A 17,104-nucleotide genomic window follows, 5' to 3' on the forward strand; every position below is an offset into this window, starting at 1 on the left:
TTCTACAACCTGAAAACAGGATTTTCCTGAAGGCAGAAAAGCTTCAGTCTTGCACCAGGAAGAAAGCACAGCCCAAAGTTTACTGCATTGCCCAGCAAAGTCCTGTGATTGTACCAGAACCAAATATTCTCTTGTGGGTCAGAAAACACCGAGCACAAGCAGAGGATACATTCACACAATGACTTGTTTGTTAGCACCACAGAATGTTCACCTGTAACTCTAGCTGCAGCCCAAACCAGGACAAGGATGAGAAGTGTTTTCTGCCCTCTTTCCCTATATAAAGCAACATTAAAAGACCACATTGTTTCACTAAAGCATTTGAAACAATTACAGAGAATTTAACAGGGAAGAGTCCCGGAGCTGCACACGGAGCAGTGAGATTCATAGTGAAAACTACATGCACACACACTTTGAGATTTCTACAGTTGAAAGTTTTATAAGTAATTTTCTCCATAAAAGAAACCAAGACTAAGACAGACCAATTGCTTAATGAGGCAAAGGCATAAATCCTCATCAAGAGCATTTCTGAAGTTGCACAAATTAAAAGGACAAAGGTTAGTTAAGTGGATATTTCTGTTTTTCAGTGCCTCTGGCTGCAAAGCCAGTTGATGCCAGTTTAAGAGGTAAAAGTCCATCCCAACCTCCACATCTGTGCTTAGTGCCCCTGGCCCAGGCCAGGTGAGTGCTCCCAGGGCTGTCCCCAGGGCAGGTGAGTGCTCCCAGGGCTGTCCCCAGGGCAGGTGAGTGCTCCCAGGGCTGTCCCCAGGGCCAGCAGGCATGGAAACCCATGAACTCCTCCAGCAGCAGTTGCAGGATCAGTAAACGAAGAGCCTGTGAAATCAGGAAGAACTAGCCTTTTCCAACTAGTTCTGCATCCAGAGGCATTGCCACACCAGCCAATGCTAAGTTCCTAGAAAGTTCTTTAGGATATTTGTCAGCTAAGGTATCAGTGTTTCCTTACTCTTTCCCTAGTGCGAGATTACTACCACGAGCAGGAGTTCCTTCAAGATGAATCTCTCTCAAACTTTGTCCAGAAGATCACCTTCAGCTATGTACTCTTAAATGCCTTCAGCTGAAGTTTCATTAAATTTGCTGTTTTACAGAATTCTGCAAACTACAGACAATAATGCAGCCAGGGAACACAGGAGAAACTGGCAAGACATTGACATTTAAAACATCATTAACAGCACCTACTTGCGTAGATTAACTGATTTTTATAATTGAAGAGAAAGTTGATTAACAGTTCTGTAATTACACAACTGGTATTTTTAGGCTCCAATCATGTGTCACTTAAGCACATGCATAATTTAACCTAGCCAGGTGACTGAAGTTATGCCTAAAGACTTGCATGACCTGCAGCAACACCAGGGACAGGCTTTGAAAGGAAACAGCTTTTTCAGACTGGCTCTAGTCACAAACTAGAATACTGCACTACACTCACTACACAAAGCCAATCTACATGCAAGTTTAACAATGTTGTACAGCAGCATGACTGTCTTTGAACCTGTCCACATGGCTGCTGTGCTGAGCTCTGGCAGATACACTAGTAGAAGGCAGCTTTGGCCTCTCCCTACCCAAAGAAACAGGTTCCGTTTCCTGAGAAAGTTAAACAAGAATGGGAATAGCACTAAAAAGCAAATATGCCATATGTTAAGAACACTGAGGAAAAAAATCCAGCGGTATTTTGTTACATGAGATAAGTTACCAGCAGTGCATCGTTTGCCAACAGAAATAACTTAATGGGAGGGATCAATTCATTTTGGTGCTGCTCAGTTCAGAGACAGACTGGAGCACAGCACATCTGGTAAAAACAAGTGATCCTGCTTCTGTTAGCACACACTGAGAAAAGCAGGTCAAGAAAAACATCCTCTGTGTGCAAGAATTTAGATACAGGAGTATTCAAGAATAGCTACCATGTGCCTCCAGTACAATTAGACAAGGTCTAAAAAGCAATTTGGTGTATACTTGGAAGAGGCCATGGAACCTGACTTGTGCTGGCACAGCTCCATCCATGCCTGTGCACAAGGTTGTGAGACCCAGAAAACATTCCCATACAGTGTGTGACACACAGAGTAACTGCACACTTCCTAATGCAATGGCACAAATCAAATCTCAGGCACCTTAGAGTAAGCTTCCAAGCCAGCTTCACAGCTCCTGTCAAGTTTGGGGTGCCACAATCCCATTTTCCTAAGCCTCTGCACATGATCCCACCCTATCTCATACCAGCACCAGCGTTTATGCAGTCACATGGAAGCCGATTCAGGGAAATGACCAAAAAAATAATCCGCAAAAAGAAGGAAAGGAGGTGACGAGAAGTTTATTTAACTCAGATCCCCAGTGACTGAGCACTCAAGGAAACAAAAAAGGACAGGTGAAAGGGTGACAGCCAGGGTTTAGATGAGTTTAGACTGGATTACAACACACATTTAAGAACTTTGGCAGATGTGGGAATAGCTAGCAAAGGGCTTGAAGAACAAACCATAACCTGAGGTTATTACCCTACAACACATCTCAAGCTCTCCAGGTCAGTCAGAAAAGATATTGCCAGTAAAATGAATAAGAGTGGGAAGAACTGGGCTGCTAAATAGCACTAGCTCTAAGAGTGCCCCAAGTCTAGAAATTTTTAAGCAGTAAGTGCTTGTGAAATTAAGTTTTCCTAACAAAGCATCTAGAAATTCACCTGCACAAGGCATAAATGTAAATTTAGTTATTAAATTTAAATTTTAAGGGCCAAGTTTTCCAAGTCCAGGTTTCACAAAAGCTGCAGCATTAGAGAAAAAATTAGCAGACATTTGGATAAGAACCATCAGCCAGGGACATCTTGCAAAATTCCACCCACTGTAAGTCAGGGGACTACAAAGTGAAAAGTCTTAGCAGAGGTGACAAGAATCAAGTAGATACGGCAAAGAAAATAAGTACCACTTTGAGTAGAGGTAAGTGTGGACAAAGCATGGAACAAAAGCTGGGATTCAATTACAAAAACCATTGTGCTACAACTGACTGAGCTGTAACAGACACTTTCCCAGGCTTTGAGGATTAGAGAGTTACGGTGAAAGACTGAACACCTAGATTAAACGAGAGCTGTAACTGAGAAAATATTCTGTGATTTAGTGTAACACAGCAAAAATATACTTCGGTAATCGCCCAAAAGGTTGCCAGCAAAAAATAAAACAAAAACATTTAAACCAGCAAACCAGAACTTAATTGAAATATGCCAATTCTCAAAACTATATCTTCTTTCCTTTTTTTTATGTCTGCTCTGTTTAGCAGTAAACAATTAAAAGAGAATCCAATAGCACTGGGAGTCATCCAGACCAGGCTTTGGGATCCATGACTAGGAAACAAAAAGCTTTAGCAGGCTGCTACAGACCTTGAAAGAGATGTCCAGTGTTCTCCAAATCAAAGAAAGGCCTCGAATTCTTGCTGTTACAATTACTAGCAGTAAATCTAGACATTGGTAAGATTAAAGTGTGCATAATTTTCACAAACTATAAGCACACAACCACACTCACTGAAACTGCGTACTGGCCAGGTGTGTGCTCTTTGCAAATCACATGATGTCCATTTAAACAAAATAAGCACTTCATGCTGGACTGTATATGATGTTAACTAGGGCTCTCCACAGACAGGCTGAAGATGAAGTCCCAATAAAGCTTCACATAGGGTTTTACAATAGCTGTTTCTGAAACTGGATGATCTAAAAACACCAGTTGTCCAACTACACACGGCAGACTAACTTGATCACTGAATCAGCCTCTGAAATTCTGATTTTGCAGCTGTAGAAAATCAACTACCACACAAATCACATGCCATCCTCCTTGAGCTGAGAACAAATGGAATAAAGATGGGTTGACATACACACAGAGTGTTCAAACATTTCAGAAAATGTGACAACAGAATGCACAAAACAGCTCAAGTTCGAATGAGTTTGTATGCATCTTCAGGGAAAAAAAGCCTTACATTTCTCTTAATATAAAGATATTTTAATATAAAGATTAAATTAACTGTAACTATGATGCAACTCTTAGGATTTTAAGACACACAGAAATTCCCACCATTAATTCAAGCCTAACATTTCAGAAACATCTGAACTTAGTTTTAGTTAAGGGAGGAAAAAAATGCATGACTTGTAAACCAAGCTTTAATGTGCTGTGAGTTTGGTACCATGCTTTAAATTCTCCTTGGCAATCAACCACATTTATCTCACAGACTAATCCTGCAACATCCTTATACCATATGCTGTCAAACCACTTGCCACAGTTAAAAATTCTAGTCCTTTCATAAAGCAGCTTTTTGGAACTACCAGCACCACGATCAGCAATACAGTTATTTTACTCCCTGCATTTTCCATATGTTCATGACACTTTTCCCCCAATACTTGGGAAGGAAAAAAAAATCTTATACAGTTTCTCTCTTGTTTTTTGTATTTCATTATCCCATCAGAAGTTCATTGGCCTTTCCTTCTCAGAAAGAACACAGCAGTAAGAACTCTTCTCTGTTCACCTAACAGCAAATAAACAACCTGCATGGTCCCTTCTGTGCAAAAACAGTAATGGTTGGGGAGAAAAACAAACTCAGGTTGTTCTGTGGGTCCAGCAAACCCAGCAGTTAAAGAAAGCAGCTCACACTCAACATGCTAAGCAAAATATAGGTGTAAAAGCTGGAAAAACCTCACCACTCCTCAAGAAAAACAGCATTCCCTCCAACAGCGGAACAGCTGTGATGGAGACTGCTCTTGGAATCACTGCTGCTGCTGCTCAGGGCTGTGGTCCCACCCAGCTAAGATGCAGCTGGTCAGCTGTTAAATGACTGGCTGCTACCAAAAAGACAAGTTCCCTCCTGCACATCCTCCCTCCCCTCCTGGCTCAGCAGCAGGGATGCCCAGCTAATCCTGTGCTGAGCCAGGCCAGGGAGCAAAGCTGGCCAACACTAAAGTTTTGGGGTTTATTTTTCTGTTCTTTTGGTAGATTCGTTTTCTATTACTTGAAGCACAAAAACTTATAAAACTTAAGCATAAGAAAAGCCAGGCTTCCCATAATAAAAATAACAGAAACCAAGGATTAGGTAGATCACTTTCAGTACTGACTGTATCATGATATATGACACCATTACTTCTACATTCTCATTATGTGAGCTAAAGCAATGGGATTAAATTTTAAAAAAGACAATAACAAGGCTGCAGAGACTACAATAGAGGAAAAAGAAGGCTTCAGGCCAGGGAATACAAAGAAAATGTGCAAGAAAAATTCAGGTTCCATCACAGGTTAAGTGGACTATTTTTTCTAGAACCAATGATGCACATAGACTCATTTGTCAGTGGTTACAGCTATTTGTCAGTATCAGAGCTAAAAGGTGACATAGTTTTAATAATCATATAAGTATCTTATCCAAATACACACATAGAAAGAGACTATTCAGTAATTTATCTGCTGTAATTATCTGAGAAGTCAGCTGCTGAAATTTCAACCACTGAAGGTAAAATGCACCAAGACAGAATTATTCACAGAAACAAGAAAAATCACTTCAAAAACAAAACTTCACTTCTGAAAAACATACACATTGATTTTACTGTCAGTTTGCCCTTAAAAAAGTGGGGCAAAGAAACAGAACTAATGTTGCTTGTTTCAGGAAATTAACATGGCATGTAAATACTGCAGCCAAAGTAGACACCGCTGAATGAAATTTGGAATTCCAAAAGAAATAAATACCAGCTAAAAAAATACAAAGATAGATTTTTCAGGTTAAATATTTAGGTATTAGAAATATCATTTCGTATTGTCTTGATATTTCAAAGCTTTACAACATAAAAATCCATTTTTAAGTCTTTAAAGATTGCAAAATTCTATCAAGCATCTCCCTTCACATGCACTTTTTGACAAGTGCTCTTAGAGATTTATTTACAACATTACTGGTGTCCAATCACAAACCAATGTAGCCAAACACTATAGTGTCAGAGTCAGTTATTTAAATTCAAACCAGTATTATTTCACTTAGAAAACGTTCATCTGTCATGACTGTCTGTTGATTGAATGGTTAATACAAATGCACCTCATGAATGCACCATGAAAGAGAAGCATGAAAAGTTTGGGTGTTGGTCCAAAGTTTCCAGGAAAGGGAAGCACAGCAAGTGGCAAAGATAACGATGAGAAAACGGGAGGACTTTGGATGCTGCAGTCTATCACCAGCAGAGCAGAGAAAGCTGGGCTGATGTGGTGAGACAAAATGGTAATGCAGCAAGACTAGTTAGGCAGAGCCTCAAGGGACAAGAAAAGAAATGAAAGTTTAAAACACAGTGGAGCAACTCTCTCCACGATAATCCACGTGGGGAGGCAGATGATCTGATAGAGTATCTTTAAAAGTGTGAGATAACTGTCAAATGCAAGGTGATGTTTGAAGGTGCCTTTGTATGACAAGTGAACATTACCCTTCCACTGCTGAGCTCAAGCAAGCAAGAAAAGTATCAAAGTACAACATCAGGAAACTAAGGTACAAACAGTCCAAACCCAGCCTAAACAGCTCCACATGCACAAAGGTTTTTCACCCCCCCTCTTGAAATAGCAAAGTCAAGAATGGCCTCATACCAGAAGGTATGAAGGATGATCTAGCAGACACTTATCTCACCCACACAGACACATTTAAAAAAAAGACTGAACAGCCGGAATTGCCACATTGAACAACTCACTCCTTAGAATAATTCCTGATTTAATGTTGGACACGGTCCAGCAATTATTCAAAGCTGCTAAGTAGTCATGGAGCAGCAGGGAAATTTTTAGCAAAATGAACTTGCATAAAATGTCCTATATTCAACTCAACCAAAACACCTCTTTCACAGTGGTTTCAAAGCATTCAGTAAACACACAGCAAATATAAAACATAGCAAACACACTACATCGCCAGAAAAGCTGCTGAGCCTCGAATTTACAAAACTATGATGGTTAAAGCCAATCTGTACATTTCTAGGCTATGTCAGCACCAAGAAAACCCACCAGAGCTAAACTAAAAAGAAAAAAGAAATAAACAAAAAAACCCAAATCTCCCACTGCCCAGAACTAAACCCAACACCAAATCACTTCAGCCAAGAAGAGCAAGTACCACACGAGTGGCAGATGCCAAGCACTCTTTAGTCAGAATGGAAGGCTGCATTTTCAGCTTCTTCCTAGAGGAGTGCTGGATTTGCAGTTTCTAGAAAAACACAGCCTACATTTCCACATAGTTCACAGATATACTCTGAAATGGAAGATTCATGGGCATGAATCCCTGTGGTTTTGAAGAAAGTATCGTGGAAATAAAACACCTTTAATTAAAATTAAACAAAGCATCTGACTAGAAGTTCAAGCAGACTGTAGAAATGCACATATTTAGACTTCACACTTATATTTTCAAAATTGCTTGAAAGCACATGATGCGATGAGTCACTCTAAATTCTGTAAATATTAATTAAGGAATAAACTGATAGGGATAAAGAACCGACCAACAGCCAGAATAAAGAGCCGGAATTGAAACAGTTTTCTTTGCAGTGCTCATACATGGCTAAGTGTGTATATGATCCCTTAAGTGTAACGCGTAGAAAGTACAAAAATCAAAGAGGTGTGAAGATCAGAAGGGAAGAACTGCTGCAGCCCAGAGAACTACACAGTCCACCGTGCGAATCCTGGTGTTGGAGCAAACCACCGTGCCGGACGGTGCGGCACCGGCAGCGCTAACGGAGAGCTCTCGTTCCAAGCCGTGCGGTGCCGCCGGGAGGGACCGGCGCTGCGCGGGGCGCGGACAGTGCGCGGGCCCGGCTGAGCTCAGGCTCTGCCCCGGAGGCTGCCCCGGGCACGGCGCGGGAGGGCGGCGGCGGGAGCCTCGCCCCGGCGGCAAGGGGCATTCCCGGCTGGCAGCTCCGGGAGGGCCGAGCCCGCGATGAGCCCGAGCGGCCCCTCCGGCCCGGCGGTGCCCGTCCTTACCAGCACGGCAGCGGCACAGCCCGGCGGCACAGCCCGGCGGCTCGGGGCGGCAGGGACCCGCGGCAGCCGGCTGGGACAGGTCTGATCCGGCGGCCCCGTCCCTCTCCGCTCCCCTCCCCGCCGGGCGCGCCGCCCCGCCGCCCAGCACCCCCGCGGCTCTCACCATTCTCCTCAGGGCCGGGCTGGGTCTCGGCGCCGACTCTGATTCTCCTCTCGCCGGGCAGCTCCTGCTCGTGGTTCGGCGTCGGCGGTGGCGGGGCCTGTCTCCATCTATCGGGGCTGGGCTCGGCGGCAGCGGAGGGCTGGGTGGGGAGCGGCCGGGCGAGGACGACGCTCCGGGGGCGAAGGGAAGCGCGGGACGCGGAGGACGGCGCTGGTTCGGCTCCGCACCGGGACCCAGGGCTGGCGGCGGTCTCGGCCCGGCGCCTCTTTCTCATAATTGTGCGACTCGGCCGGCGGAGAAGCCGCGGCGCTGCCGCGTCAGCGCGCACCGCCCCCGGGAGGAGGAGGGGGCTGTCGGGGCGGTGCTGCCCGCCCGGTGCCTGGGGCGGGGCGGCCGGGAAGCGGAGGGGTCCGTCGGCGTCTCCACACGAGCGGCGAGCCCCGAGCGGGATCCCCTGGGGAGGCTCGGGGGCTGCGGGCGGGCAGGGGCCGTGCCGCCCTGTGCAGCCGGTGAGATGAAGGCAGAGATGTTAAACATGGAGCTTCCCGGGAGAGAAAGCCGCCTGGCCGGGAAGGCGCGGTTTAGAGAGGGACCCCGCGGCTCTGCAGGGGCATCGGCCTTGCAGCAGCTGCGGAGCCGTGAGGGCACAGAGCGGAGCTAGGAGTCACCTCAGCCCGGGCACGGCACAGCCTGGCACGGCACGGCACAGCCTCACCTCAGCCCGGCCCGGCACAGCACAGCCCAGCACAGCCCAGCCGCTCCTGGCCTCACTCCTTACCGAACCAGGAGCAGGAGCAGCGTTAGGTCATATCCATCGCGCTGCTCTTGCCAGCCCTGCTCACCATGGCAGTGCCCCATCAGCACCGTGCGAAGGCATCTGCTGACAGGGCTGGGCCAAACCGGAGGAGAGTTCGTTTGGGAGGGAAAAGGGAGGATGCATTTCTCCCACTTCAAGTCAGTTCCCAGTTTAGGTTAGGAATTGCCCAGGAGAGGAATCTTGTCTTCTATTGTCCATGTATGCAATCTGCAAATTTGGAGAATCGGTACCACAAATGAAAAGCCTTACACAATAATTTCTACTATATGTGCCATTATATAGCTTTTGCAGCAACTCTTTGCTAGAGCAAACAGCATTTGTAAGGGAAGAGAGATTAAGTCTGGCTCAAATTATTTGTGTTCCTTCAATATGAAAAATTAGAGATCCTAGAAAAATCATCTCTTTTTAAAATGCCATGGCCATAAAAGAGCAGTATTTATAAATAAACTCAATCCAGACATTCAAACTAATTTAAAATCTTTGATTTTTCATTGTCAGGCCTGATCATTTGACAGCTGTTGGGAGTTCTCATCTATCTCCCCTTGCTGCAAAATGCCAGCATTAATGCCAGTGTTGGGCTGAACTGACGTGTGCTCAAACCTGAACTGTGGGCTTGTGCATCACAGGGTAACAGAGCCAATTATCAGACAGGCATGATCAAAAATCAAACCAAACATTAAAAAAAAAAAAAAAAAAAAAAAAGGCAGCAAAAGTGGCTGTGGCTGCTGCAAGTTTAAACAGAACTGTAGATAAGAAACAAAATGTTCTTGCATTAACAGCCATTTAGCAGGGCAAGTCCAGTTGTAAATTCTCGTGTCAAAACACCTTTGCTGCAGACAATAGGTGCAAATTTGAGAAGACCCAGCAACTGTGGCACCCAGCTCACATTAGGGTGTTGCAGGGAGTTCCTCAGCTGCAGGGGAGCTCCTAATGCTTGTTTTAAGTTAACTTCAGAAGAATTCATGCTATCTTACATAGATATGAAAATTAGGCTCTTAGGACTCTCAATTTCCATAGAAAGGGAAAATTAGGCTTTTCCAGGAAAAACTTAAATGAGTTCTGAGTACAAGATCACACAACAAAGAGGCTCCCGTTCACTCTCTTACTATGGAGAAGCCTCAAGCCTGCTGATCTGCTGCTACTTGTTCCTGCCCAGATTCCCATGTGCTCGTTCTTGGCTGAGGGAGCAGGAACAGAAGGAGCAGTGGAAGCCCAGTAGAATTTTATGGGAAATGGTTCAAGAACCTTCCAAAGTAGAGAAAATGGGGAGTTTTTGAATTCTTCAGTTGACACCATAAAGCATTTCTGAGAAATTACCTCATTCCTGCTTCCTCTCCTCCTCTTCTTCTCTTTCTAATTAATGCATCTAAAGCTCACATCCCACATGAAGTTAATGAGTCAGTTCTTCTATGACTAGATCCTTCACCTCATCTCACAGCAATATTTGGGCTATTCTGATTTGATTCTCGTGATTATAATTTTGGCCTCCAAGTTTTGTATTTGTAAATCCAAAAGCTAGAAGAAGCAAGGAAAGTAAGAAAAAGTAGCTGAAAGCCACCTGGGCATGAGTCTCCTCTGGTACAAGCTATTGGTTGAGAACACGTGTAGGGTGAGGAATTTCCATGCCTTGTTTTCCTGATGATCCTGCAAAACTGTAGAGATCAACATCAAACTGCCTGAGAGTTCAACTGTGATAAGCTTAGATGGAGAGAGAGCACATTGTTTCACTGGAACAGCTTGTGATGAAAATGAAAGGAAAATGAGTCATCGACATCCTCTCTGCCTCACGCTGTCTGGGGGAGCATGAGCCTTCAGTGTTGTGGGGGCAGAACACAGCACCACAGGGAAATACATCCCTGTGACCTGGCAGGGATGGCACATGGCCTGAGGAAGTCACCTTATATCCTCCTACTACCTTGATGAGCCATATGGAAGATCGCATGATTTGACCCTAAGCTAGCAGAGTTGGTACATTCAGATGGTAAATCTTGTAAATCACTGTACCTCAGCCTTAGAGGGCTGAACAGTAGGATAAATATTTGCTACTTGTCATGCTAAGTGTTTCCTTTCAATCAGATCAAAAGTCAACTCAAAATTCCTCTGCTATCTCCTTCCAAATCAACAGCTGTCAGCTGTGAATGACAAGGAATAATGAATTATTATTTTATACCTCATTCCATTTAAGGACCTTTAACCTGAAGCAAACTTCTGCTATCTCAGATTGAACATAACTGGTTTAAACAATACTCCTTTTGTTATGTGGTTCCCAATCTCATTTTTTTATCTCAAATCAACGTATCAGTCTGTCCTTGACACGTTGAGTTTATTATGTAATAATCACTAGAACTAGTAAAATTTGTGATACCAACCCCAATAGGCTTTACATCCCATTAAACCAGTTGTTAACTCAATCTCACTCTAAGTGCCAAAGGATAAGAAACATCTCTTAGGAAGCTCTTATCTCAATACTGCAATATCCAGTAGCCAGGACACCACTGTCTGGTTGTTCACATGGATGAAATACTGACTCATGCATAGAAAAAAACCACAGCATTCCTCTTGAAGAGACATTTAATGAGTTACCATTAAATGAAAGTAACCTAGTTTTGAGTTTGTTTGACAATATAAAAAGTTTTACTAGATATATGCTGTTATTCTGCAGTTGTTCAAAATAAGTGCTGGAATTCAAGTAGTTAAATAAGTTGCAAATACTAACTGATAAGGAGACCTAGTTAATATCCCACTCCAGGTCAAACTGATTCTGTGTAGGAAACATTTTTTGTCCCATAGTGAAGTAATCTGTGGCAGAAAAGAGTTATTATTTGTTCACTTTTCATATTTTTGAGACAGGGTTGAACTCTCCCAAATGCCCTATTTTTTCTTTGGCCACAGGTTTGTCCTTTTCTGATTTACCCACGTAAATAATTTCTCCAGCTACAGCTACACTGGCAACTGAGCAGTTTACATTCTGACTGCTACTCCTGAAAATTGAAGATTGCTTTTTTCTCCACCTGGAAGTTTAAAATTTATCAGGTAAGGCAAAAAACATACAATGACACAGGTTAATGGGATCTGTAAGTCCCCTCCATTATTTGTGAAAGTTTTTCTAGTCATGATGTTGCTAACTTTTTGTGAAAACATTTGTCCAATACCTTTCCTACAATATACCGAATAATGTGACAAACACACAACTTGGCAGAAATTCAAAATATACTGTTTCAGAATGGGATGAAGTAGTAGTAGGAAGGAGAAGTCTTATTGAAACTAGGGAAAATAAACCTTAGAAAATGTGTAACTTGACAGTTTTCAAATTGTTTAAATTGTTTTGTGATTTTGGTTACTTTGTTGGTTTGTGATACACTCCAAAGTCTTCTGAAGAGTTCCCCAAGTTTTAGTAACCTTTTCGCATTATAACAAGGTTCCTTAAAGGCAAAAAGTAGTTAGGCTAAGCAATGTGTTAGCTTTAAAGCTGAGAAGATGTATTCTCTCAAAAGAAAATAGTGTACAGAAATAGGTCATAAAGTCCAAGGTAAATTGAAGATATAGCAGGAGAATAATGTAGAAAAAGTTAAAAGTTGCATATTTATCAGTCCTTAAACAAATTATCCCCTGTGACTGATTTAGACTCCAATCTCACAAACAATGGATGTCTTTAAATTAAAGTAACAAAACAGCTCCAGTATTGAAATCGACAAAATAACATTGACATAGCAGTGTGCCACACAACCCCAGGGAGGGAAGATGGAGGTTGCATACCTTTGGAGATAAGAGAGCTGATCTGGTATCACCTGAAGGCCACCAGTGCAGTTCAGCTCCTCTCTAACAACACTGCATTTGGGTGTTAAGGGCCAGAGCACAATGCAAAGTCAGGCACTGATTTTGCAACACAGATGCAGGGAATGGTATGGGAGGCTTCTCAGTTTTTCAGTGCTCTGCTAGGAATGGCAAATCACCACTTGTTAGTCCAGAAAAGGACTGGAGAATGGCTTTCTGATGGCAGCACAAAGGCCCCGATGACCAAACACACCACGCTCAGAGTGCAAAACCAGTAACTCCAGTTCAACTTTGTGCTAGGACTCATTGCATCCAAATTAGGCAACTGAGAGTGTGGGTTTTCCAGTTTTAAAATCTGCATTAAAGAGATTCCGTAGTAACAGGAAGGGATACCAACTTAATGAGGTAATTGTGCACATGCAATTCTGAATGTTCTTTTACATGCTCCATGAGTGCACAAAAAGATACATTACCCAACCTATCATCTAAAGTAGAATGCAAGCATATCCTGTATTTGGGAATATGTTACTTCCTGCTCAGAAAACAGTTTGAGAGCTTAACCAACACAGGCCACAGTCTTGCACAAAAGTGCCAAGGGTGTGCCTCCACACATCTCTATTTAGATGTGTAAAACCAGTAGCTGCCAGGAACTGTATGGGTACATTTACAACATAATGGTGACCCTTGGCAAGATTTTATCAGTGCCTGCCTTTAAAAATATAACTAAAATTACGTTATCTCAGTTTTGTTCCTTCTGAACTTTCTCCTCCCATTAAATTTTTAGAACTTCTAAAGATTCCCTGTGAAAACTGTTTCTGCTGCAATCTTTGAGCCCACAAATTCTAGTGTTTTCACATACTAGCAGATGAGTAGATGGTCAGGCAGTGAGGTGGCCTTTGCACAGAGATGATCCACGGGCAAGAACCAGAGGTGCAGCATCTCCTTCTAGGACTGTGCTGCCTGAAGCAGCAATGAAAGCAACAGCAGCCGAAGGTACCTGAATTTTACCAGTCAGAGTAAATTCACAGAGTTCTGCTTCTTGATGGTTTGGGGGTTTTAAATCCAGGGATAGGAAACTCATAATCAAAATGTAAAGTTTTAGGTGACTATACGGGACTGGTATTTGGACTTGAAATTCTTACTCGACGGTGACCATGACAAAAATGTCACTTTGTCCTGCAGAAGCTTGCTCTTCCATTTCTTAGAGAAGGAGGTACCACTGGGCATGCATTTGGCTCTTGGTTCCATTGTTACTTAAATTTCCTTTTTAAATCTGCTACCACAGAAATACTCTCTACTAGATAAATATCTGTTTGCTAATTTTCTGTAGTCAGTTGCTTTAAAAGCATGAGGATGGATCAGTTCTCCAGCATGTTTCCATTATCTAGGAGGTCTTATGTTCCTGAGCAAGGAGAGAGAACAGAAACCAGACAGCAGAATGCCCATGAGCACACCCCTAACAAAAAGCTGAAAGCTCTTTGATCTAAACGCCTTCTTGGTTAAAAGGTCTTTCAGCTGCAAGCAAAAACCTATTCTCAGCTATTTGATGTCCTCAGTATTCAGGGAAACAGGATCTTGCACATTCTTTATCAGTAAGAAGAATTCCAGAGATACCTGAGCCTCCACCATCAACCTCTCTCAAGAACACAAAACCTTGAACTTTGATTGCTCACTACTGACAAAAAGGATAACAGTCTGAGTTGCCCTTCTTCTTTCCTCAAAAATTGTAAAGATAAAGCATTCACCCAGAAAATGTGCTGCATGGGCTACTTGAAAACAAAACAGTGCTTTAGCTCCTGAAACCATTAGAAATCCAAGGACAACTTTTAAATATGTTTAACTCTAACGGTTTAGTATAAGTAAATTATTCCAAGGGGGAAAAAAAGTCAAACCCATGGTGTGGTGATAAATTTGAGTTTTTCCATGAAGGAAAAAAATTACAGATTATTGAAGCTGGAAAACAAGCAAAAAAATCCTGCCTTCATAACCAGACCAGTAGAGGTGGAATGCTCCTCTGGATGTTGCCTAGTTCCACCCACCCTTCTCAGAGCAGACTGCCAGGCCTGTGGCCACTTGTATTTTGTCTGTCTCCAAGGATGGAGACTCAGCCACCTGTCTGTGCAACTTGTGCCAATGTCTGACCACACTCACAGGGAAAAACTTAATTCTTGTGTCTAAATGGAATTGTATTGTAAAGACTGGACTGATCTAAACTGTCAAGCATCCCTTCCTTAGAAGAAACTGCCTCTTCTACTTGCAGTTTTGAGATTTACAGTTTTGCCAGTGTGTCAAATGGAGCAGCCTTAACAATGGAATCCATGGGGAACTGACAGTGAAAAACAAGTTTGCTGATTGCAGCTGTGTCTGTTCTTCTTAACTTCTACTTTTTAAAATAAGTAAATTCAAAGAGCATTTTGGAGAGTTTTCTTCCCCCTAGGTACTCCATTACTTAAAATACCTAAAAACATGTTACATACAAAACACGCTACCATAGGGCTGTAGGGATGTCTCAAGGATCACATACCAAGTACACTCAGGTTCAGTGATTTTTCTTTTTCCCTGTCAACATTTCCAACCCAGGCTGCGTTTCAAGTCTGAGGCTTGGCTGTTTCTTGCCCTCATGGCTAAGTACCTTCAGCTGAAGGATGCCTCTACAGCACTGTTTCTTGGCTGATTGCAGGGAGTTTGTTTCCCTCGAGAAGTTTGCAGCTGTTAAGTTTCCAGCTCACTGTTTCTCAGGTGTACTTTCAGTGAGCCTCACCACTAACAGCTGTACAACAAGCATTTACTGAGTCACACCAGGAAACTGATATAGCTCAATTCACTTCAGTTCCTCCCTCTTCATCCCAGGGAAAAAAAAGAGAAAAGCAATGTACCAGACCCACCACACAGGTACTTACAAACAGAATCAGAACTTTGATACATGCAGAAAAACTGCAACTACATATTTATGGGAGTATATAATGGATTTTTAATTTATTTGGTATTATGAAGAGTTAACTGTTTTGCCATGAACATTCACAGTAAGAAAAGGATGAGTTAGAACAAAGCAATTACTCAACTATTTTTTTCCAAGTAACATTTATTAACAACATTCTTAAGGTGATAACTTAAGAGTTATAAGGAAGGGGGCTGTTGTCAGTAAACATACAATGAAAAGGTAGTAAGATTTTTCTATTAAAGTATGACTAACAAGGCTTTTAACAACGTTTAGCTCAACCAAATTTAATATTAAAAAAATTCAAAATTGCTAGAAGTGTTGCAATCAGTTCTATTGAACTTACAAAACCTCATTTCAGTAGTCAATACTAACCTACTATTTATACAAAATTTTAAACTCCATTCATAATTTTTGTAAACAAAGCACCTAAGCATTTGAAAGAAAAAAAAGTTAGTTTACATCCCACTAAACTGCAGCACATGTGTGTGAAACCTCAGGCATGATCAGGCATGGAGCATTATTAGGCACAGAACAAGACAGAGCTTCCACAGCCAGCTGCTGAATACACTTATGTTGCCAAAGGTATTTTTTATTTATATTAATTCCACTATCACTTATAGCTGAAAATTTAATAAATCCTCCATGTGGAAGATTTCAAAGAGACAAAGAAGTCATCTTACATAGGTTTGTGAAGCTTCTGAGGGCTTTCAATTGTACATGAGTTGAATGAGTTATGACTTCTTTATCTGCTTCAGGAATTTTCAGAAACTTCTTCAAAACCATTGAACTTTGGCAGATACTGGGCTTGTCAAAGAGCATGACAACACATCAGAAGACACATTTTCAGACTACTATTAAAACATTGAGGTATGCTGTAACTTATTATGAAATGCCAGTTAAATAAAACAGAAGATGACCACGGCATTCTGAGGCTGTCAGTTCAAGCTCGAGTCAAGGAGGAAACTACTAACATACAAAAACTGCTTGTAATTTCTGTTTTCTTAGGGAAGCTGCAAACAAGGTGAGTTATCTTACCCGTATCAACTGGCACCACGCTCATTCTGTGTGAATGGCAACAACTGATATCCAGGCTGTCACTTTGTCTGCTCCTGACTCTTGCAAACAAAAGTTTAAACTTGATATAAATTACGTAAATTTGCAGTAAGCCTTTGTTAACTGCCAATACAGATTTTCAATTGTCTTAATTAGCATACTTCCAAAGTAAATCTAACCAATCTAGATCTAATCAGGGTAAGTTTTCCTGAGCTGACATGCCCCAAACTGACTATAACTGTCTAGAGATGACCTTCAAACAAAGGAGGCACTTGCAGGAGGCACTGCAGGAAAGCCTCCATTGCCACTGCCCAGCATGTGCTTACTCAGTTGTTTTCTCCAGGGTTCTTGAACTTGTACTTGGTATAGGAATGACATTCATTTAAAGAATAGGAAAAATGTTTTAA

General features: G+C 42.3%; 1 protein-coding gene across 1 annotated transcript in view; it reads right to left on the reverse strand.

Moving 5' to 3' along the window:
* The window catches only part of TRPM7 (transient receptor potential cation channel subfamily M member 7), a 52,233-nt gene extending 43,987 nt beyond the window's left edge, over positions 1 to 8,246 (reverse strand). Inside the window, exon 1 of the mRNA XM_085070531.1 lies at positions 8,113 to 8,246. Within this exon, the coding sequence (XP_084926657.1) occupies positions 8,113 to 8,115 (3 nt within the window). The 5' untranslated portion in view covers positions 8,116 to 8,246. The remainder of the gene's footprint in view (positions 1 to 8,112) is intronic.
* Positions 8,247 to 17,104: the final 8,858 nt, after the last annotated feature.

Source organism: Lichenostomus cassidix, chromosome 10, assembly GCF_008360975.1.
Source record: "Lichenostomus cassidix isolate B80296 chromosome 10, HeHo_3.0, whole genome shotgun sequence".
NCBI classification, from domain to species: domain Eukaryota; kingdom Metazoa; phylum Chordata; class Aves; order Passeriformes; family Meliphagidae; genus Lichenostomus; species Lichenostomus cassidix.